The sequence below is a fragment of the Thunnus maccoyii genome, chromosome 6 (assembly GCF_910596095.1).
Source record: "Thunnus maccoyii chromosome 6, fThuMac1.1, whole genome shotgun sequence".
In the NCBI taxonomy this organism is placed as follows: Eukaryota; Metazoa; Chordata; class Actinopteri; order Scombriformes; family Scombridae; genus Thunnus; species Thunnus maccoyii.
In genome coordinates, this window is record NC_056538.1 from 13,715,131 (window position 1) to 13,736,913 (window position 21,783).

The following is a 21,783-nucleotide window of genomic DNA, read 5'->3' on the forward strand; positions in this document are numbered from 1 at the left end:
ATAGATTTCATTGCTGCTATAGTGTCAGTTCCAGTAAAAATCCACCAGTGGTTGAATTATTTTATAATAGATTGTGAATTTTAATCAACCCTCCTCTCAATAGTAAATATGTATTCTGACTGTGTGTTTTGTGTATCCTTTCCAGGGTGCAGCTCCACCTGCACAGTATCCAGCGGGAGGCTCTTCAACGAATCCTTTCTTATAGCGATCCATCCAATCCGCTCTACTACAGGGTCAACAACTGGCACGCTTGCACCTATTGCACTGTTTTGTTTCACAAGTAGCTTTAAAAACACAATGTTTGTAAGGATTTGTATTTTCTATCGCAGTTTGTCACAAATGGGACATTATGACAGACAGTCATGCTGACACAGTCTATGGCAACAAAACAAAGTGATGGTGTGTGCAGAGGGAGAGGTTGATCCCCTCTTCTCTATTTAACCTGTGAACTGGCCTGGCCTCTACTGAGCCGCAATGTATAATCAAACTGGCTGAAAACTAAGTTATTGCAAACTATATTTCATTCATTATGCTGCAATTCTGTACATATTTTTCTTCTAGGAAATTAGCTCTTTGTTGCATATCAGTATTTGTATCTAACACACACGATTTGTTAAGACAGAACTATTGCTTTGAAAAGCTAATGGGTACTGCCAGTTACTGTATGTGTAAAGAACCAAACTGTTTATTTGTGCAGGATACTTTTAGGTAAACTGTTCTCACTAAAGACAAGAATGCATGCTTTGTCGGCAAGAGATGAAAGAAGGCGTGAATGCTGCATCGGGGACGGGCAGGAGACTAATTTCTCTGTCATCCTTCGCCCTTCTGACAGGGGCCTGGGTCGCAACGCTTTTGAACTTCAGTCATCCACATCCATGTGGGTAACAGGAATGACTGGTGAACTGAAAACCACTTACATTGGGTATTAAGAGAATTTTAATTTAATGTGTAAATATATACAGTATATATATTAAAATGAATTTTAAGTAAGAAGAAATGACCAAACCATTCATTTATATTGATGTATGAAAAACTTGTACATTTGTTTTGTATAAAAAAAAAAGAAAGGATTCATATTCATGGTGTTGCATTCAGTAATTTGAAGCTCTTCTGCTTTTTAACTGGCATTTGGCCACTTGGACACAGCAGGAACCTAAAGCACAAGTAATTGTCTCAGTTGGTAATGCTCAATTCCTTGTATTCAGAATCTGTGTCCGTCAGAACCTGATTCATCATTCTCTGGAGGGGGTGACTCTTCGTTGCTTCTTCGTGCTCTCCAAATGGTAAACAGTCCCCGCAGTGAAAAAAGAACAGCAATGACTGAGAAGTAGCTGGCGTATATGGTGAACTACAAAAGAGCAAACAATTTTAAGAGTTTACAACTGATGAGTGGACATACGAACAAATCTGCTACACCCACAGAAGACCTGATTTTATGATCAGACGACTCACCTGAGGAATGATGGCCAGACCCAGTCCTCCACTGTCCACCACAACAGAGGTGATGATCGTCTGTAGGGTCAGTGCTCCAAAGTTGTTTGCGCCAAACACCAGTGCATATCTTTCCATTGACAGGTCAGCTGCAATTTGGTACCTAAGAGAAGTAGTGTGTTTTGTTAATTTGCATATACATATATGATTTAGTGTTTTTTTTTTCTTGTTCTGTCTGAATTATAGGGTAAAACATAACCCATTTTATATGAACATAACACACTCACATGGCTATTGTTATCAGCAGCATGTACAGGCACTTGAAAAGGATGTAACCAGTATAGCAGACCCAGATGTTTCCAATAAAGGTCATGAGGAAGAGTGCTGCTGCTCCGAGTCCAGAGAAACCACCCAGGGCCAGCTCTCCCCACAGTTCCCATTTCACCTCAGTGAAGCCTATACCATAGGCTGTTGCTGCACCTACAAAACACATCAATTATGGACTATTTTAGTGGAGATCACAAATGAATAAGCATTTAGATCATATGTTTTATGTATATTAATATATTTTAGTACAGTATAACAGTTATATTCTATGAAGTGTCCACAACAACAGGACATGTCACACAATAGGTTCCCATTTCCATTACAGCCCAGTGTAGAAATGATCTTATAGGAAAATTTTAACTCAATCATGGCTTTGCGGGGGGCATCCTTTTCTAGTCCTGGAAATGTTTATCTGATGCTTCTTACTCAACAGGTTGGACACTGCCTCCACCCCGCCATTGTAAATGCTGAAGTTCTGAGAAGGCTGCACATGCTCCCACAGCACCTGCAGAGAATATTGCATTTATTGAAGATTTGGAGATGCTGATCACACACACAGGCTTAATTTTCACTTTTTTTTTTGTTTATGTTGCCTTTGTAACTGACCTGCACGTAGTTGACAGTCTGGTTATAGCCACAGGTGGCCATTGCCCACCACACCGACCAGTACAGCAGCTTTCTGGAGGAGTAGCACTGAAGAAAGTCCTTCCACAGCCGGAGGAGAACTCCGCAGCAGCTCTCTGCACCAACAGCCTCCTCAATGTCCTCCGCCTTTGGCCCTTTTTCTTCCTGTCCGTTTCCTGTATCATCCTGTGTTTCTCCTCCTTTCTCTCCCTTTTCGTCTCCTCTTCCCACAGTCTCATTTGCATGCCTCTTTGTTCCCTCTGTTACTGTTTTCTGTCTAGTATGAATGCGGTGAAAGAACATACTCTGCTGTGGCATTGGTAGGAGGCAGGAAGCGAGGAGAGCGATGGCAGTGAGAACCATAGTAAACACCAGGATGTTGTTGTAGGACATGAGGTTGAAGCTGATGAGCAGCTGGCCCAGCACAGAGCCCACTGTGTACCCCAGGAGCTGCACACTGCGGCTGTAAGAAGTGGCCTTCCGGTACCTCTTCAGATCTATCACACTGTAATAAACAACATATTCAAAATGTCATGTCAGCACCATTTTTAAACCCTCTGACCCCTGGCAGTAATGGTGCCTTGCTTTTTCCCTTTGAGCTACATGACCTGTAGATGTAGGAGAAATAGGCCACCTCGCTGGCTGTCACCATCCCGTAGAAGCACTGCATGGCCTGCATGGCGGGTACACTATCTGTCCAGAGCAGCATTGCTGTGGTGATGAAGAGTGTGACACACTGGAACACCACCACAGGCTTGTATCGCAGCCAGTCGGTCAGCAGGAATACTGGCACCAGCACACATAGGTAGGAATACGTCCACACTGGGAAAATTTGATTGTTAACCTGTTAAGGTAACACGAGTGTGAAAGATGCCTTGCACGTTTAACAGGAACTGTATTGCTTCACGGCAATAAATCAAAGGTTTTATAATCCTGATTGGATTTTTATCACTCAAGTAATAAAGACTGTATTTAACTCTTTGCTGTGATTCACCAGCTTGGTTATTTTGTCATGATTTAACATGTAAAAGTACAATAAAGCAAATACAGGAATTTTAAGTTTTGGTGTGAACACCACAAAACTTACAATATAGACTGAAACTCCTGTTATCCCATGATTACTCTTTTTACTTTCTGAATTAGATTCTCGTGATCTGTGGTTTACTTAAGTCATTTGTTTTGGTTTTCATACCTGTTCTGTTGTCAAATTCTTGTCTGGTCCTGTCAAGAATGGTATGAGGAAGGGCTCCAGGGGTTTAACTGTGCTGAAGAATCCGTACACGCACAACAGGGTAGTGGGATACCTCCAATCTGATCTCCACCTCCGCACTGCTTCCATCTTCAACTGTTCTTCTACCTGTTTCAAGCTTATGTGTTCCACTGTGTGCTACTCTTTCTGTCTTGCCTCCATGTATGAAACACCTGAGGTTGTCTAAAGTGTTGAGCTCGGTTTGTCAATAAACAACCCGGTCAAAGATCAGCACAACCTTGGGTATGGTCCAGCTCAAGCCGAGTCACACGTGTTACAAATTAAACAGTCAGCAACACAAATTTCAGGGCTTTATCTTTAATATATCACACTAATCAGTGCTAATTTCGGTTTGACCTCCTCCTACAAATTGCGGAGATAATATTTAAAAAAACAAAACAAAACACTGAGTCACTGAGTTTACAATCATTAGTGAACAATAATGCTGTTAATATGTGATTATTTTATTTCCCCATAAACAAATGGAACAATCACCTTCACTCTTAGTATTATCAAAACTGACAGTTTGTTGACCTTGGTCAGAAATGTGCAGCAGAGATCACCTCCACGCTGGTTTCTTGTTCCTTGACATCTGCTTGCTCAAGACGGTGTCGATTTACACAGGCGGTGTAGGTCCCCCGAATCAGAAAGAGCACAGAGATGACAGCGTAGTAGCTCCCGTAGAGGATGAACTGCGGAGAGAGTCTTCTGTCATCCTCAGCATTATTATTTCAGTCATGCCAAGGATTTAGCTACATCACCATTATATCCACCAGGTGTCACTCTGTCCTCACATTTCAGTGTTAGCAAACAGAGCACTTATGCTGCTTCCAGTATTGATCCAGCTAGAGTTCACCCAGAGAATGGGTAATACATTGTTGAACTCTACTTTATTATGCATGCTTCGTCTTTTTTTTTGGGATCATCTGTAAGCATACTGTCACTTCTGCCTACTTGAGCCTGCGTACAAACATACCTGTGTCACAATGTCCAATCCCAGTGCAGCTTCATCAATAAAAATGCCCGTCATGATGGTCTGCAGTGAAAGGGCAACAAAAGTGTTGATGCCGAATGTCAAAGCATAGCACTCCATGGAGAGATTGGCTGCGATCTGAAATCTAAAAAGACAAAGTGGCTATAATGTCTGAGAAAACTACACCTATAAAACTTGTTTCACAGATAAAACCACTGTATTATCCTCCTGACAATTCATTTCCAGGCTTGCAGACTAATAGTTTATTTGAAGGAATCACAGTGGCCTCTGTTGTACATCTGTTGTCACTGCTGTGAACTTACGTCGTGATGGTAATGAGAAGCATGTAGCAGGATTTGAATATGATATATCCAGCATAGCATGCCCAGATACTGCTGGTAAACGCCATCAGGAACACAGCACCTGCCCCTACAGATGAGAACAACCCTAATGCCAGCTCTCCCCACACGTTCCAGGTCACCTTGATGTAACCCACAGAGAAGGCTGCTGCAGCACCTGACCCACATAAGAAGAAAAATGAAGTTATTCATTTGTTTTTCCCAGCGGACAACACCTCCACTGTGCCTGTGCATCCTTGCTGTGATTTCCTGATTCATTCATTAATAGTTGCACCAGCATGTCTTTCCTTGAACGTTGGTATAAAAGGGAATGTGGCCTCTGAACAAAACCTTATGCACACACACGGCTTTACAGCACCTGTCTGTTATGATGAACTGCTTTCACCCGGCTCTTAGATTCAACTATCAGTAATAATCAGAGAATCCATTACCCGTCTAACTCTATCTCCTTAATTGAAGCAATTACTCTTCTTCTTTTCATGCTGAGCCAGGTTGAGTGTGAAGGAGCAGGACCACTATTCCCTCTCGCAATCAATACACATTTTCCATTTAATCAGTTATCCCATATAACCAAGAATGGCATGGTTGTTTTCTTTTAATTGCAAGTTTTTATATGTGCCATCAGACATGGCTGCTTTAATAACATTGTTAAATTTTATCTTGGCTCTATATAATGTGGTTGTGCTGCAGTTTCTCCGCTCCCTTTGTGTCGCTTCAATTCCTAATGCCCGTCCTCAATGTGATGACATTCTGTGACCTCCTGTTTCTATGAATCCTCTGCTCTGCTGTGAGATTACAGTGTCCAAAAAATATACACTGTCTGTTACTACATGTGTGTTTGTGCATTTTTTTTCTGCTGTTCTTTAGAAAATCCAAATCTTCATTTTGAGTAGTTTGTCCTCTTTCTATTTTAAAGCTTTTCAAAGGTTCAGCATTACACATTCTATTATTAGATGTTCTACTTTTTTTGCTTATTTTACTCCAGAAAATAGTTTTTTCTCTTTTTCTCCTTGTATGATTCTCTCTCTTACACTCATCCCAACACACACACACACACACACATATTGCTACAACCAGGCTTACCTACAAGAGAGCACGCAGCTTCTACACCTCCGTTATAGATGGATGATGTAGCAGATGGTTCTATATGGTCCCACATTAGCTGGATGTAGTTGAAGACCTGCACATATCCAGCTGTAGCCAAAGCCCACCACAGGGACCAGTAGATTAAATGCCTGCATGGGGAGATAATAATTGAGATGATAATGATGATAATTAGTAGGCCACTCCTACAAGAAAAATACTACCCTATGAATAAATTGTAGAAAACACCACAAAGAATATTCAAGCAAATACATATATACATGTAGTTGCTCATTTGATGCAGTGATCATACATGAAACTATGATACAGGACAGAATGTGCAAAAAGTGTGACGTGTATCTATAGAAAAAAAAATTAAAAAAGAAAATGCCTGGAAGAGTATGACTCTTTGAAGCTTTGCCAAAGTAGATGACCCGCCATAGCCACATTTTCCCCGCTGCACCAGCCAGCGCTGCCATTCAGCTCCATCTTCTCTTTCCCTGAGCCAGCTTCCTCTTTATCCATCACAGGTTCCTCAGGCCTGTCTTCTCCCACTGGCCTCTCCTGCTGGGACTGGCAGCCCAGAGCTGTAGCCTTTTTCCCTTTGAAGAACATGCTCCTCTCGGGCATTGGCAACCAGAAGGATATGAGAAAAGCTACGCTTACAATCCCCAGAGTGATAGCATTGATGTAGAAGTAGTCCACCCCTGTTGATTAGAGATCATACTTCATTAGTGCTTGCTGAAACATTGTTCAGTGTAGTTAATGTAGTTTTGCATGCTGGCAAAGGCAGATTTCAAGATAACAATAACAATAAAAAATATTGTTTTTAGTTGTTCAGTATTTATCACAGGCTGGGAGGCCCTACCTGCCAGGGAGATGAGCACTTGACCCAGGCCGGCACCAAATGTATATCCAGCAAGCATGGCACTGCGAAGGTAACCAGTGGCTCTTTGGTAATTCTCAACTGGAATCACGCTGTAAATGTAGGAAAAGTAGGCCACCTCTGTGGAAGTCACAACAGCATAGTTGATCTGTTGATTGGATGGGAACAGTTTTAAAATGATTGCAGTCTTTGATGAAATTCCTTATATCAGTAATGCATAACATAATGCATTATATCTGTAGGAGTTAATCTTGAGTAAGGGGCAAAAGTGCAGCAATACAGTAATATGCCTGTGAACAGCAGGATTAGAGTGATTTGTATTATCTAAATAAGATATTTTTTGTTTTTTGTCAAGAAACAGTTTTTTTCCTGAAATATACATGACATACAACAATTGTTACAGAAGGAATATAATTTACTATCCAACTATGTTCAGTAATTGTTATCAATCTTTCAGTGGACCTGAAGGAAGATCATGGCAGGCAGTCCCGGGGCAAAGCAGAGGAGGACATAGTTGGTGACCAGGAAGAGCCCCTGTACCATAATGAGGGGCTTGTATCTCAGAAAGTCAGTCAGCAGGAATACAGGGAAAAGGAAGGCCAGGTAGGAATAAGTCCAGATGGGGAATAAGTAGTTGGTCACCTGTGGGAAAAAAACAAGTAATGGGAAATATGAATGTTGATGTAGGCACAGTGTTCTTTTCCCATTTATATCTCACTGTTAATCAAAACTGAAGAGCGATTGGTTTCAGATGAGTTCTCCTAATAGAAGTACTAGATGACTAAAGGCTGTGTGCGTATATGTTTGCACATAACAGCATGTGTTTGTCTGCTGTTCTTAACTTATAAAAGACCTGGATGAAATGGACAAATCAATTGATGAGAAAAAACTGTCTCTATCCCAAGCAATCAGAAATGAAGAAAAATTCAATGACCTTCTCAAGGCTAATCAAGACATGCAGGAAAAGCTTTCTAGAGCGATAGAAGAAATGAAAATTAAAAAATTCAACAGAGACAAAAAGGATGCAAGTGAGGGCAACATCTATTACTGGAGGAACCCCAAATGGAGCACCAAAAGACGTTAGAATGTCAACAAACTGATTGGCTTTCCTCTGACCAGCTCTCAGCAGCCTAAGTTTCCATTTTTTTTATCTAAATAAGCCATAGATGGGACAGGCATGACAGTCAGAAGAAGGGACTGAGGCCAAGGAAAGGCCATATACAACATGGAAAAAAGAGAAAGACTTTGGACCCGCTCCTGGGCCCATCAATGGAGGAAATCACTGTCATTAATCTGTCTAGTAAATCTTTAAATGGATCTCATCTCTCTATCTTAAACAAGGGACACTCTTTTGTGCCTACTAACCACGCCAAAGACTTTGATGTCAAAGCAGACCTGTTCAAGTCTTTCAGAAACCTACGTTTAAAGGAATTTTTCAAACAAAATAGATCCACCTCAGAGCAACTAGAAAATAAATGCTCTCAACAACCCAGTTCTTCTCTTAAAAAAATAAAGCTACAGTGACATAAAATGATAGTATAATATTTACAACAAAGTGTTCTAAGGGTTCAGAATAGATAAAAGGAATAATAACAAAATATTGGCATATACTTGAATCTGATCATCATCTCAATATCTAATTAAAGGAGACATGCATATGGAGCCAGAGTGTGCAACACTTTTCCAACTCTCATGTCTGCTGTTCTTACCACTTCTTCAGAGATGTTCTTGTGTGGTCCAATTAGGTATGGTGTGAGGAAGGGCTCTGCTACTCTGCAGTTAGCAAAAAACCCATAGAAGGAAAGGACTGCAGTGGGATAAGCCCAGCTGGAGGACTTCAGCTTGTCCCAACAGCCCATGCTTTTACCCCTGCAGAACTTCCCAGAGATCGTCTTTGGTTTTTGTTTCCAGGGGCACAACCCGAGCACCTTGGTCTGACTGCCTGAGCTATCTCTTAAATGCTTTGAGCTTTCTTGAAGCTATCAGTACTCATCAGTAGCTTGAACATAAACATACGATGATTATGATCTGCACGTGCCACAGTTTATGAGCAATAGACTTTGACCTGTTAGGAAACAGCCGAGAGGTTATGAAACGAGACTTTGGGTTTGCCTGTCAGTAGATTATATCAGACAGGAGACAATTTAATAGACAGAAATTAAACTTCCTGTTTGTTAGACGAACAGGCAAATTAAGGCCTGGGAAGACTCCTCTTCTGCAGCATAGCAAAGTCAGAGTTATTAATAAGAAGTTATTAGTGAGCTATCAGTTCTCTAAATCTATAAAAATAGTTAAAAGCAGTACAAAACAGTAATATAACATTGAAGTACAAAATATCATTGTCATAGGCATTTTGCCTTTTCCTCCATTTGTTGTTTACATCACCACTGGTTAAAACCTAGACCCAAGTCTTAATGGAGTTCATGAGTGGCCTGGAGTCAAAGCACTGAGCAGCTGTTGGACTGACCTTGTCGTGAGAAATTCATGGCAACATGTTGTATATTCTCTCCATTGTCTCTGTGCATACCTAGAGCACGAAAAACATAACTTACTAATAGCAGGAAAACCCTGTAACACTCAGAATTTAGTCAAGACTAACATTTTTGTTTATGTTCGTACGACGCATGCGTAGAGAGTGCACGCGAGCGTGCGCAGCGAGTCTGTCGCCGTGGCAACGGTTTGTTGTTAGGTGATGTGAGGCGAGCTGAATATATTAACTTCAATATGAAACTCAAGCGGTTCCTTCTCAGATATTATCCACCAGGTAATACAGATACTTTAATTCTTCCCAACTGTAACTATGTTTTACCTCTATTTGATTAATACTTGCATATGTTTTACTTGCAATTGTTTACTTCTGTTTGATTAGTTGTTCTTTTTTGTTGTCGTTGTCCCCTAAACTCCTTCCCCCTTTCACGTGTCTTCTGGTGCTTGCCAGGCCGTCACTGTAAATAAGAAACTGTTGATGTCTTGCCTGGTAAAATAAAGGTTAAAAAAAATAAAATAAAACGTTGGTTTCTTTCAAGGGAAGATGCTGTCGAGGAAACTGTGATATCAACAACAGCCTAACGTTAGCTCTAGCTTTAGCGCTAGCTCCAAATCTATAATGTGGGTTAACTGACTTAACACAAGCGTTGTTTCCCACTCTTCTATCCATGAGTTTGCCAGGTTATAACATCAGGCTCAATTCTGTGTCCTTTCCCGGTTCAATGCGTTTCTCTGCTTCCAGGTATAATTCTGGAGTATGAGAAAGGAGGATATCTGAGGACCAAATCAATCGACCTTTTGGATTTGACCCCAGAGTGCGTGAGTTGTATCCTATTCGCTAACATCTGTGAAGTTAGCAACAGCTGGCAAATGTTAAACAAATGATATTTATAAACTTTGTGGTTTCATAATAACTTTAAAAGGTGTTACTTTAAATCGTAATACTGTCATGTTATTATTACTAAACTAGTAAAACATATCTCCAAATAGCCTCATCTCAGACCTCAGCAGTCCATATGAGATCTCTGACAGGGTTAAAGGATAGGTTCACATTTTTAAAATCTGTCTTAATACAATACTCACATGTACACATGTACTTGAAAGTGTTGTAGGTTGCTGTAATCATTCCTCCTGTTTATGTTAGCTGTGAAGAGATCCCATCTTAACATGACATCCTCATTCTGTGCAAAAAGTAATTGAATATCAAGGGATCTCTTCATGGCCAATGTGGACAGCAGAAACAATTACTGCAACCAGAAACTGTATGTAACTATAATACACACAGGGCATGTGGATATTGTTTTATGAAATACTTGAAAAATATGACCCTTTAATCTCCACACTAACCTACTAACCTTTATGTCCATTGTTCTGAATGTGATACATACAGCATAAACACTAAACTTCACTAGTGCTTACTCAAATAACACTACAAAGTCAATCAGTTCAACTCAGCTAATATTGGAACTCATAATTTTTCTTGACTCTAACAAGAGGAGGAGCAGTGTTTTATGTGCATGTTCACTATATTTGTGTATAGGGCTGAATTTAATACCTGGTAAACTGTATTTCTCTATCAGTGCCTCATTCACATAGTTTGCACTTTTGAGATTTGCTTAGAGATTTGGTGTTTGTGAGATTTGTGTTTGGTGTTTTTTAAAATTTTTATAATCACCATCAGGTCATCTGAAGTTTAAAAAATTGTAAAAAAAAAAAAAAAAAAAAAAGCATTTTCCCACCATGCAGATCAAACCCAGATGAGCTGGTGACAGAGATCAGGCAATCAGAGCCTCTGATCACAGAGTCCCGGGCTGATCAGGTCAAACAGCTGATTATCCGACTTCAGCAGAAACAGGGCCAGCAGGACCACCACCGCTTCTGCTTCTTCAAGGTTAGGTGCAGGAGTCACACTTACACTGCTGACTCATAAAAATTAAATTAAGAAATTACATTACATCTAAATTAATAAAAATGTCTCCTGTTGGTGTAGACATTCATTTTATTCAATTTCTATGTCCATGAATTGCTGTTCAGAGTCATTACTATCATAAGACCTGCTGTAACCCTTTGTCTTTGGTGTCAGTCCAAACTTTTTGGGGACATGTATTTAGTATCAGATTGAAGGAATAAAACATCAGCTAAGTACAGCAGTTAAGCAGTTACATTTATTCCTTGTTAAAAGATTCACATTTGTTCTCTTTGTTAGTATTATTTTTACATCTGTGACAATTTGGGAGTTTGAGTATATTAGCAGTCAGTGCTCCAAAGAGGCACTAGAGAGCAGCAGCGGATAGGTTACTAAGTCTCAGAATTAGAAGCCAAATAAGTATGCCAACAGTCTAATAACATAATAACAACAGGTGCTTCATTTGTGTCTTATTAGTGTATGAAGGAATAGACAAGATAAAACTGTTTCAGGTAAGAGGTTATGGTTGGTTAGATGGCTGAAGATCAGAGGATATTAATGTTAAAACTGGGGAGAGGCTGTGCTGTTGAGCAAAGAGAGGTCTTCCCATCACATCAAAATCAGATGATATATATATATATATATATATGGACATTACATGTTCAATCTTAAAGATGAATGAAGTCAATAATTATACTGCCTTGGAGGTTATATTTTCATATCTTTCTCTCTTTTGTGCCTTTACAGGAGCTTAAGGCACACATACTCCCACTGACAAATGTTGCCTTTGACAAATCAGGGTCAAGGTGAGTTTATCTGCAACACACAAAAGTCTAGCACTCCACAGTTCAGGAAAAGTTATGTTTATTTGTTTGTTGTTTTGTTACTCTTCTCTTTCACTCTGCAGGTTTATTACCGGGAGCTATGACAGAACATGTAGGATTTGGGACACAGCCTCAGGCACCGAGCTGCACACACTAGAGGGTCACAGAAACGTGGTGTATGCAATTGCGTTCAACAACCCCTTTGGGTAATGAGCTGTTTTAGCAAAAGTTTCATAGCGTCTGAGAGCTACAGTGCTCTTTTTGACATTCAGGTTAAGTGTTCAGCTGTTCAAAAGAGTTTTTCATCTTAAAGTGTTATTTTCTCTCTCTGAAATATAGAGACAAGATTGCCACTGGTTCTTTTGATAAGACCTGCAAACTGTGGTGTGCTGACACGGGCAAATGCTTTCATACATTTCGGGGTCACATGGCAGAAATAGTAAGTATGACATCTTCAGGGTTCCCACAGTCATGGAAAACCTGGAAAAGTCATAAAATTTTGAAATCTCATTTTCCAGGCCTGGAAAAGTCATAAAATTAAGGAAAATTGAAAGTTTTGGAGAAGTCATGAAATTTCACTTTGTTGTCTGTAAAGAAAAGGTCATGAATGGTCATGGAAATTATATTATGGGTCCTTGAAAAGTTATGGAAAAGTTTTGCAATTTTATCTGTGAAAATGTGTGGGAACCTGCATCCTGTTTTAACTGAGAATTATCATTTTATTTGTTTTTAGTGCAGTGGTTGCTTGATATGTTATAGAATATTGCACATTGTCTATGTTTATACACTTTTAAACTCACTATGTATCCCTATTACTGATACAATCTAAAAAAATCACAGTTTTTTCTTTGGTGTTACATTCAGTGCCAGATAATATACGTCCCTGCCAAATGTTTGGCTTTGAAGCAGGATCCAACTCTAGTAACTTTAAAAGTGTTTGGTGTAGGTGTGCCTGGCGTTCAACCCCCAGAGTACACTGCTGGCCACGGGCAGCATGGACGCCACTGCCAAGCTGTGGGATGTGGAGACTGGGGAGGAGGTGGCCACTCTGACTGTGAGTTCTCTTTTCTTTACTCCCTACATTCCTCTGCCTCTCTTGTTTTTCTGTCATTGAGGCTCACATCCATTCATTAGTGATGCACTGGTTAACTTTTTCATTTACTTCTAAGTGCAGTTATTCCTAAATTGAGCGTTGTTACCCCTGCTGATAACCAGCTCCTTTTCCACCTCACATATCCACACGATCTGACGGGGTATGTGACTGTAACACTTTAATAAGGCACTGATAACCCACTCTGAGGGGAGTAGTGAGTCTTCTTTGATGTACAGACTGCACGTGGGTCTGTGGTGTGACTGGTTGGTTGGCTGGCTCTGTCTCAGTGCGGAGCAACTCTCTGCATCTAGCTCTGTTCTTTGAATGCTCCACACCATGAAGAATCAATCATGCGGACTGCAGTCAATTGAGAATCTTGAGTGCATGTTTTTTTTTTTTTTACAATTTATTTATTTCAAGTAGAATAATCTGCCTTTAAGGCTCTGTATGTTTATTTTAATAAATAATATTTCTTTGATGTACATTTTCATCCATAAGAAGAGATAGAGGGAGTGAACAAGAGGGAGTATGAGAGAGATCAGAAATGAGACAGTTAGGGATAATATTTTCTCTTTGATTCCATTCAGGGTCACACCGCAGAGATCCTCTCTCTGTGCTTTGACACGGTGGGCAATCAACTTGTCACTGGCTCCTTTGACCACACTGTTGCTATATGGGACGTTGCTTCAGGAAGGTCAGACATTCATTATTGCTGCGCTGTATGCATCCATTTGTGCATGTCTGTAGCTTGTGCATATGTGTCATCATTTACAGCACGTGCATTACACGTGTAGGCTCTGCACTCGGGCGTGCACAGCGGACTCATTTTTTTTGCTTTCTGTTTTTCTCAGACGTGTTCACACTTTAATGGGTCACAGAGGGGAAATCAGCAATGTTCAGTTTAACTGGGATTGCTCCCTCATAGTCACAGGCTCCATGGACAAAACCTGCAAGGTGAGCTGTCATCAGCCTGACTGAATATATATGTAAAGCAGCTGCAACACTTTTGGATTTTTAAAAAATGAACTCCCCAGACTAAACCTGTAATATTACCTATAAGCTCTCTGTAGGTCAGACTTGTTTGTACATTTTCATTCAGTTACAATTTTAAACTATTGCACAGACACACCGTACATATTTGATGGATGACCCTCCTTTTCACATTCACTCTCCTCCATCTCTCCCCACCTCCTGCCTCTAAGGTCTTCATCATTTAAAAGAGAAAAATTAAATCCTAATTCCTTAATTATGCTGAGATGAGTCATGCTCACAAGTAAGAATTATCCACATCACCGCCTTCCTCTAGGGGGGATGGTTAAAACAAAGCCACTTAAGACAACTAGCAGCTACACACAAGCATATTTTATTGTGTATGTTTGTTCACATGTATGTGTGTCCTAGTTTTTGTGTGGATGTGTTTCCTGCCTGAGAGTATGGATAGTTATGTGACAGAGTATTTTTTTTGTTCCATGCATATGTGTTTGCAGTTGTGGGAGGCTGACAGTGGAAAGTGTGTGGCCACCCTAGTTGGACACCAAGAAGAGGTGCTGGATGTGTGTTTTGATTTAAGTGGTCAGCTCATTGCTACGGCCTCCGCTGATGGTGAGACTAACAACTAATTTACCAAAAGTTTACATACTATTATAGTATTATATTATAGTAATTGTATAGTATAGTATAGATTTTTGAATACATTCCCACTTATTCCTCACCCTGTCCAGCATTTTTATCTTGTTTTGATCACATATTTTAAAATTAATAAATGAATATGGTTTTAAATTGACAAGAAATACTACAGATTTTTACTATTTCTGTATATTCTGGTTTATGCAACAAAGTGGTGCAAACATTTTGTCCAGTAAAAAAAAAGCACAGTGCATGTACACTAACAACCCTTCCTGTCTTTGTCTCTGCCAGGTACAGCCCGAGTGTTCGCTGCAAACACACACCAGTGTCTCGCAACACTAAAGGGGCATGACGGGGAGATCTCAAAGGTTAGTCACTGGACCCAAAATGGCCTCTCTGCCACAGCCTGTGAGGAATTAATGTCACTATAGAGATCACCTAATTTCTGGGCAAACTTTTATTTTCTATATCTTTGGCTAAATGGGAATCTACTATTTGAACACCTCACAATAATTCTTTACTTAGCATTTCACAACTACATATACATTTTTGTTAGTGCACCTGTGTCCAAAGCTCACGAGGGCTGTATAGTAACAGTTGTAAGATACTTTTGTTTCAGCTTTCCAGAAAGATCAGTGACAGAAATCTTCAATGCAAAAAGGCACTGTGTAAGCAAGGCTATTGGAACAAAGAGTAGCACAAGTGGGTCCGGCTCTCTATACACTCTATACCAAAACCAACAATGTATTAGTTGGTTTCAGTCTTTTCTGAATTCCCTACACTGTCTGTGGCACTGTGCCCCAAACCCTTTCATTCCTACTGAGAATGTAAATTTTAAAAACAGGTCACAAATACAGTGTATATATCTTCATTTCATTGAATAGGATATTTTATAGAATATTGCCAGCCTCTTTACCAAACACTACAACAGGACATAAAATGTGACCTATTTACAATGCCCTTATGTGTGCTTGAAATTTTAAAAATGGCCAGTTTACTTGGGAGTGTGGGTGGGTGATATAAACAAAATGAATATTGCATAAATGATTAGAGCATGATCTAAAACTTCATATGATACAGTGCTTCATAAAATATTCAAAATCACATATTAAATATTGAATAATCCTCCAGTCCTGTTTGGGAATATGTTTAAACGATTATAAATGGCATTACAACTAGCAGATGTGAATGAGCTTGTACATTTGTGTAACATTAACCCTTAATCTCTGGCTACAGCTGTCCTGGACAGCGTTGTAAATAGGACATTACCTCTACTGTGTTAACATGGGATAAAGCATGATACTGAGGTAGAAGGACAGGAGTCCAGGCTTCAGGCTGTTTTGTATTTACTATGTCACATGGTGTAGTTCAGCTAGTCTGGATAGTAAGGCTTTATAATTTTTTTTCACTCTACTGTAGTGACGCTTCTGTTGATCTGACTAATTGAAAGTTTTCGTTCCAAACTAGATTTTCAACGTCCAATCTCCATGAGAGATGACAAATACGATCCATGTCATCTCTGACCATCAGTGAACATGGTCTGACCTTGTCTTTTTTTATCATTAGTTACACCTGTGCTTTTTATTTTTGTATTTGTTTATTGTGCAATATACTATACTCAAACCGAAACAAAGGAGAGAAAAAAGGCAAAACAGCAGTAATAATAGCAACAACAACAACAATGGAAAAGCAAACAAACAAACAAAAGCAGACATGATGTTCTCTTGGGCTCTTTGGTCTGATCAAGCTTTGAACTCAGAGCACCAAATGTTGCACCCATGCATATAATCACATATAATCACACATCCCCCAAAATAAACCTTTAACCCTGTGTAACATGGCCTGTCATTACCTGTGTCAAACCAACACACACTTTGGCACTTTGACATCCTTGTACTTTAATGGGGGCAATTTTATCCATTTACCACTTTGCAGGTTTCTTGCTCTGTGTGTGTGTGTGTGTGTGTGTGTGTGTGTCCTGCAGGTTGTGGCTCAGAGGGTTGCTGTGTATGAGTGCATGTGTTGCTGAGAAGCTACCTCTGTTTGCTGAAACACATCAGGCAGTCAGTAATAAATAGGCTGAATGGAGGATGAATTCCGAGGATTATGGCGCTAATCTCTCTCTCTTACAGGACATCTCTCCCACTCCCCGCCATGCTTCTTAACCACAACATCCTTTTTTTTTTTAAAGTTTTGTGTATCTACCCATTTTTTGCTTTTATTTTCATTATTCCTCAATCTCTCGAGTTACTTCACCTTGCTCCCTTTTCCTGCTATAAATCTGGGAAATATAGATGATAAACTGTACTGAATTAACTGATGCGCAGGCTTGGATGCATGTTTCTTTGTGGATTCTACTGTGTATGGCATTCAGAAGCCCTTTTTTCCTAAATGTTTTGTTCCTGCTGGTGAGAGAAATCCTTCCTATTTTGAACAGTCCATTAGCTTTACTCTTGCGCTTAGCTCAGGACAAAATTACAACTTTGCAAACAAGATATTTCATAATCCAAATGTCACATTGTTATGAAATTTGTAAAACACATTCACAGTACAGTCCTGTAAGGTGTGAGGGGAAGAAATAATCGCAGGGCCTGGCAGAGAGCAATTTTTTCTCCACACCTCACCCATTACAGGATCTATTAAAATTGGTCTTGCAAATATTCTACTTTTACTGTTACTTTTTTCTACAAACTAGTAGCAGTAGTCGTCTGAAAGAGAAATTGAAGGCAGCATATTGCTCGTTCACCTCAGTGGTGCAAAGCGTTGTGGAACAGCTGTGTCCATCAAGAGCACACTCACAAATCAAGCACATTTAGCATGCATTCTGGCAACTTTTCTAGTATGAATGCACTGGTTAGGAAACCAGGTTAGAATTAGTATCCAGTATGGAACTGGGACACAGTCTTGTTTATTTTTACCTGTTTCTTGTCGTTTCCTCTTTCCTGATGTTTTTTTTTTCTTCTCTGTCCATTTTAAATCACACCACACTGTTTTCTCTCTGTTTCTGCACTTGTCTTAGCTTCCACTCATCTTCTCCCTCCGGTCTTCTATCTTTGTCAGCTTCCTCTATAGTCAGTTTCCATTTCCTGTCCTGGGGTCGCTCCTTGGTGCTCAGTTTAGATTTTTAATAAAAACATACTTTACTTTCATGGCCATCTAGAGCCAGTGTCATTTAATCATCTCTTCCTTTACCTCACTGTGGGGATATAAAACCATTCAGGGAACGATAAACCCGGGCTCTATAACACATTCAGCTTCAGCCATGATTTTCATAATACTCTACTGGAAAAGCTCCTCACTAAGTAGACCCACCATTGCCTTTATCCTCCTTAAGTATTTAAGGTTGAATGCCCTCTGAGGCATAATGCTGCTGACGTGGTGAAAGTGTTCTAACCTCACTAATTTTCCCCTCTCTTTGTCATTTCGACCACTTCCTGTATAATCTCTTATTCAGCACTCTCTCTTGCTCACTCTATCGCTCATGTAGCACACACACCCCTGAATAAGACTAACTCTCCTGACTCTGCCTCTCTTGGTAGATCTGTTTCAGTCCCCAGGGCAGCAGGGTCCTGACTGCCAGCTCAGACAAGACAGCTCGTCTGTGGGATGTTCAGTCTGGAGTCTGCCTACAAGTCCTGGAGGGGCACACCGACGAGATCTTCTCCTGCGTCTTTAACTATGAGGGTGACACCATCATTACAGGTATACGCTAACCCACACACACATTCACCACATCTGACAGCCACACACTACTGCAAATTGAAGCCTTGAACTTGAGCAGTGAATAAACTGCTCCTTGTGAGCCCAACACAAATGCATTTTAGATTAAAAACATGCAGCTGTGTCTTTCTGTGCAACTACCTTTTCATGTTTGTGCTCTCCTGTAGGCAGCAAGGATAACACATGCCGGATCTGGTTTTGACCCTTCCCATGACCCATTAGATGCTCAGGCAGGCCAAGACATGGACATAAGAAGGATTTTGTGTTTAACTTGTTTATCTTTCTAATTATGGGTACCAAATTGAAAGATCTGCAGTCGCATCAAAGTTTTGTTGGATGAACACAAAGTTTGGTTGACAGAATCTGTGTAAGATTAAAGTGGTATTGTACAAGTATCGTTGCTGATAACATTATTTGTCTCTCTAATGTTCCCTCCTGTCACTGAATCTATTTGAAGCATCACTTGTTCCCTAACTGTACTAACCTTTTAGCTTTTAGTTTACTATTCTATCTTTAATAAGATGATACATTTGCTTATAAAATGTCATTACAAGTAGTTTTAATTTTGTAGTTAGGTTTAAATGAATAGTTCAGTATTATAATACAAATATTTCTTTCTTGCTTAGTGTTAGGTACAAAGATGAATATCACTCTGATGTTTGTGCATCAACTGGCCTGGCTCCATCAAAAGTTCACTCATACCTACCAGTACCTGTAACTAACATGCTACATAGTTGCAGCATGTAATTCCCCATAAAACGACAACTTTCATTTTTACATTTTTGTTTGTGTACAAATTAAACAAAAGAGGTACAGTGTGTTAAATATTGAGCTTTCTTAGTGCTGCTACTGTAGACAGATTTCTGACATTTGGACAGAGCAAGGCTAGCCATTTCCCCCTACTTCTTGTTTTCATGCTAAGCTAAGCTAATCACCGCCTGGCTCTAGCTCCATATGCGACGCGCAGACATCAGAGTGATATCTAACTCACAAAAAGAAAATTGTATTTCCCAGAATGCTGAGTTATTCCTTTATAGCTAGTTGTTGAAGTATGGTTCCAGCATGATTTATAAAGTTGAGGAGAGACTTTAAATTTTGAGGAGGTGTATCTAAGCACATTCCAAATTACTTGCTATAGTTTTTCTTCAATACAACATGTTGCGGTACAAAAAAGAGTAATGAGTCCATTGTCAGCTAACAGAGTTAATCTTCTGATATTTTGTTCCCACTGCCTTGCCTTCATGTTTCTGTGATGTATATGGTGCCATGCCATTGGTCCGATGGCCCATTATTCCAAAACCCCAACAGTTCAAAAAACCTCCCATTGGATGGAAAGCCCATTAGTCAAGCGGCCCATTAACCTGAAAACAAAAGCCCACTGCTCCGAAGGCCCATTGCTTCGAAAATACACGCTCTGGAGATTTTTGCCCTAAGTGTATTTTGACATGCATATATGAAGATATCGTTTACAAAATGCCTGCTTTTTAGTGCATTTAGTGTATACTAACCCTAACCCAAAAGACTAAGAGGTAGCCTAATTGGAACGCCTAACAATAAATAATGGTGCATTTATCACAACCCCACCACCACCCCTATTTTTGGAGCAATGGGCCTTCAGAGCAACAGGCGTTTGTTCTCGGGATAATGGACCATCAGACTAATGGGCTTTCGATCCAATGGGATATTTTTTGAACTATTGGGTTTCGGAATAATAGGTCTTTGGGCAAATGGGCAGTCCCCATGTGTACTAAGTAGTATTTTCTGAAAGTGCAATGTAATTATGAATGTCTGTTTGGTAGTTTCCCAGCTTGTATTTAAGTGTGATAAACTTGCACAAAGATCATGTGTCTGTTTGTTAGTCTCGCTGCTTCTGTGACATGCTTTTGGGAAAACTATGCAAACAGTATAATACTAATGATGATAAATGTGCTACTAAGCAGTGTTCAGTTGCCTTTCTGTTGGATATTATGAATGATCAAGGCTGCTTGTATTTCACATGACAGAAATTTATTGATGTCAAAAGATAAATACATTCAGTTCTACAGTGACAGAGTTTACAGCTGATGCTGCCGAATGCTGATGTAACACTAGAGTACCACTAAGTAGAGAAATAAACACACCAAATTCACATACAAATTCAACATTACAAACCTTACTCTGTCTTCCTGACATAGTAAAAGCTAAAGAGAGCAGTCCACTACTCCAAGGTGCAGCAGTTCCAAATCTACAGTATATACAGTACAGCTATCCAAAATAATCAGTTCTCAAGTAACATTAACAAGATAACATACTTACTTAGAACTGAGTTTCAAGGTCACAACAGAGGTGGAGTGTTTGCCAATGAATACAACAAATATATGGACAATTTTGCTTACTTTAAGCAAATGTGCACTCCTAAGTGGCTATGAAACAAAAGTGACAGAGATTTTTCTGGGCTTACATTTTAACCGCCTCTTTTACACAGTAATTTTGATATAAAAGGTTTGAGCATGTTGAGCTGCAGGGAGAATCGAACCTGATTTTCCTATCGTGTGTTCATTTGGAATAAATAAATAAACACATAATTTGGTTGTGAGAGTCTGCAAATATATCTGGAGCAGTTAAAACCTGCTGACTATAACCTCTTGAAGGCTAGTTCATTCCTATTAGGAATGTCCAACCCATATACCTACAGTTTGCTCTATACGTGTGTCTCACAAGCTAGAGTGGTGAATCTGAAAACAAAACATGCTTTTATTAAAGGGAAACTGGTCCATTCATGATTGCAGACAGACATAAAAGACAACTTCCATGTACAGGGTGAGAGGGCACCGGGGAGGGCTCATGGCGTTGTGCTCTCAGCTTGCAGCAGGAGACACTTGGTGTGATGAGACAGGATGGGGCAAATAGTTAGGAACACGTTAGAAGTGTGAGTGAGGGAGCATGTGTGTTTTTGTTTGCAGGATTAGGTAACTAATCCACTTTACAGGGTCTCCAAAAGCCAATCAAACAGGCTGGACAGGGACCTGCCCTCCTCTTCCTCTTTCTCATGTAGCTTACAGAACTGAACCACAGCGCTGAACAAGTCCGCAATCCGCCACGCCTTCTGAGACATCAGATGGACCACCCTCTGGAACTGAGAGAACACACACACATGATGAATCCAGCAATAAATACATGCTCATTCACATCACCATGCTGGCTGATGGAGAAATC

At 39.9% G+C, this 21,783-nt stretch overlaps 5 protein-coding genes and 1 long non-coding RNA gene across 17 annotated transcripts in view; 3 read left to right on the forward strand and 3 right to left on the reverse strand.

The window, feature by feature from the left end:
• agfg1a (ArfGAP with FG repeats 1a) overlaps positions 1-1,076 on the forward strand; it is a 28,329-nt gene extending 27,253 nt beyond the window's left edge. For all 4 annotated transcript variants that reach the window (XM_042414684.1, XM_042414685.1, XM_042414686.1 and 1 more), the window contains one exon: positions 146-1,076. In XM_042414684.1, coding sequence (XP_042270618.1) covers positions 146-205 — 60 coding nt within the window. In that variant the 3' untranslated portion in view covers positions 206-1,076. The remainder of the gene's footprint in view (positions 1-145) is intronic.
• On the reverse strand, positions 556-3,841 carry slc19a3a (solute carrier family 19 member 3a). Its single transcript, XM_042414689.1, has 7 exons — positions 3,575-3,841; positions 2,991-3,226; positions 2,365-2,887; positions 2,185-2,263; positions 1,719-1,911; positions 1,453-1,594; positions 556-1,348 (listed from the first exon to the last, which is right to left on the reverse strand). The coding sequence occupies exons 1-7, from the start codon at positions 3,719-3,721 to the stop codon at positions 1,202-1,204; spliced, it is 1,467 nt and encodes a 488-aa protein (XP_042270623.1). The 5' UTR covers positions 3,722-3,841; the 3' UTR covers positions 556-1,201.
• LOC121899100 lies at positions 3,104-7,464 on the forward strand. 2 transcript variants are annotated; one of them, XR_006096624.1, is made up of 3 exons: positions 3,106-3,187; positions 6,880-6,984; positions 7,390-7,464. It is a non-coding gene; the product is annotated as an uncharacterized LOC121899100 (long non-coding RNA). The 2 variants fall into 2 exon arrangements; XR_006096623.1 differs by lacking the exons at positions 6,880-6,984; positions 7,390-7,464 and adding an exon at positions 5,081-5,789 and having other exon boundaries at positions 3,104-3,187.
• Positions 3,933-9,543, reverse strand: slc19a3b (solute carrier family 19 member 3b). Of its 3 annotated transcripts, none has more exons than XM_042414691.1 (8): positions 9,400-9,543; positions 7,395-7,574; positions 6,915-7,080; positions 6,438-6,753; positions 6,047-6,198; positions 4,928-5,120; positions 4,608-4,749; positions 3,933-4,323 (listed from the first exon to the last, which is right to left on the reverse strand). In XM_042414691.1, the coding sequence occupies exons 2-8, from the start codon at positions 7,473-7,475 to the stop codon at positions 4,171-4,173; spliced, it is 1,203 nt and encodes a 400-aa protein (XP_042270625.1). In that variant the 5' UTR covers positions 7,476-7,574; positions 9,400-9,543; the 3' UTR covers positions 3,933-4,170. The 3 variants fall into 3 exon arrangements, with proteins under 3 accessions (XP_042270625.1, XP_042270624.1, XP_042270626.1); XM_042414690.1 differs by lacking the exon at positions 9,400-9,543 and adding an exon at positions 8,642-9,391; XM_042414692.1 differs by lacking the exons at positions 3,933-4,323; positions 9,400-9,543 and adding an exon at positions 8,642-9,391 and having other exon boundaries at positions 4,608-4,667.
• A 48-nt stretch (positions 9,544-9,591) lies between these two features.
• On the forward strand, positions 9,592-18,983 carry daw1 (dynein assembly factor with WDR repeat domains 1). The gene is made up of 13 exons (XM_042414693.1): positions 9,592-9,696; positions 10,162-10,234; positions 11,166-11,310; positions 12,073-12,131; positions 12,233-12,355; positions 12,489-12,588; positions 13,096-13,203; positions 13,830-13,936; positions 14,094-14,196; positions 14,730-14,844; positions 15,160-15,236; positions 18,408-18,570; positions 18,756-18,983. The coding sequence occupies exons 1-13, from the start codon at positions 9,657-9,659 to the stop codon at positions 18,788-18,790; spliced, it is 1,248 nt and encodes a 415-aa protein (XP_042270627.1). The 5' UTR covers positions 9,592-9,656; the 3' UTR covers positions 18,791-18,983.
• Positions 18,984-19,072: 89 nt separating this feature from the next.
• LOC121899094 (SPHK1 interactor, AKAP domain containing) overlaps positions 19,073-21,783 on the reverse strand; it is a 130,821-nt gene continuing 128,110 nt past the window's right edge. For all 6 annotated transcript variants that reach the window (XM_042414680.1, XM_042414683.1, XM_042414678.1 and 3 more), the window contains one exon: positions 19,073-21,703. In XM_042414680.1, coding sequence (XP_042270614.1) covers positions 21,551-21,703 — 153 coding nt within the window. In that variant the 3' untranslated portion in view covers positions 19,073-21,550. The remainder of the gene's footprint in view (positions 21,704-21,783) is intronic.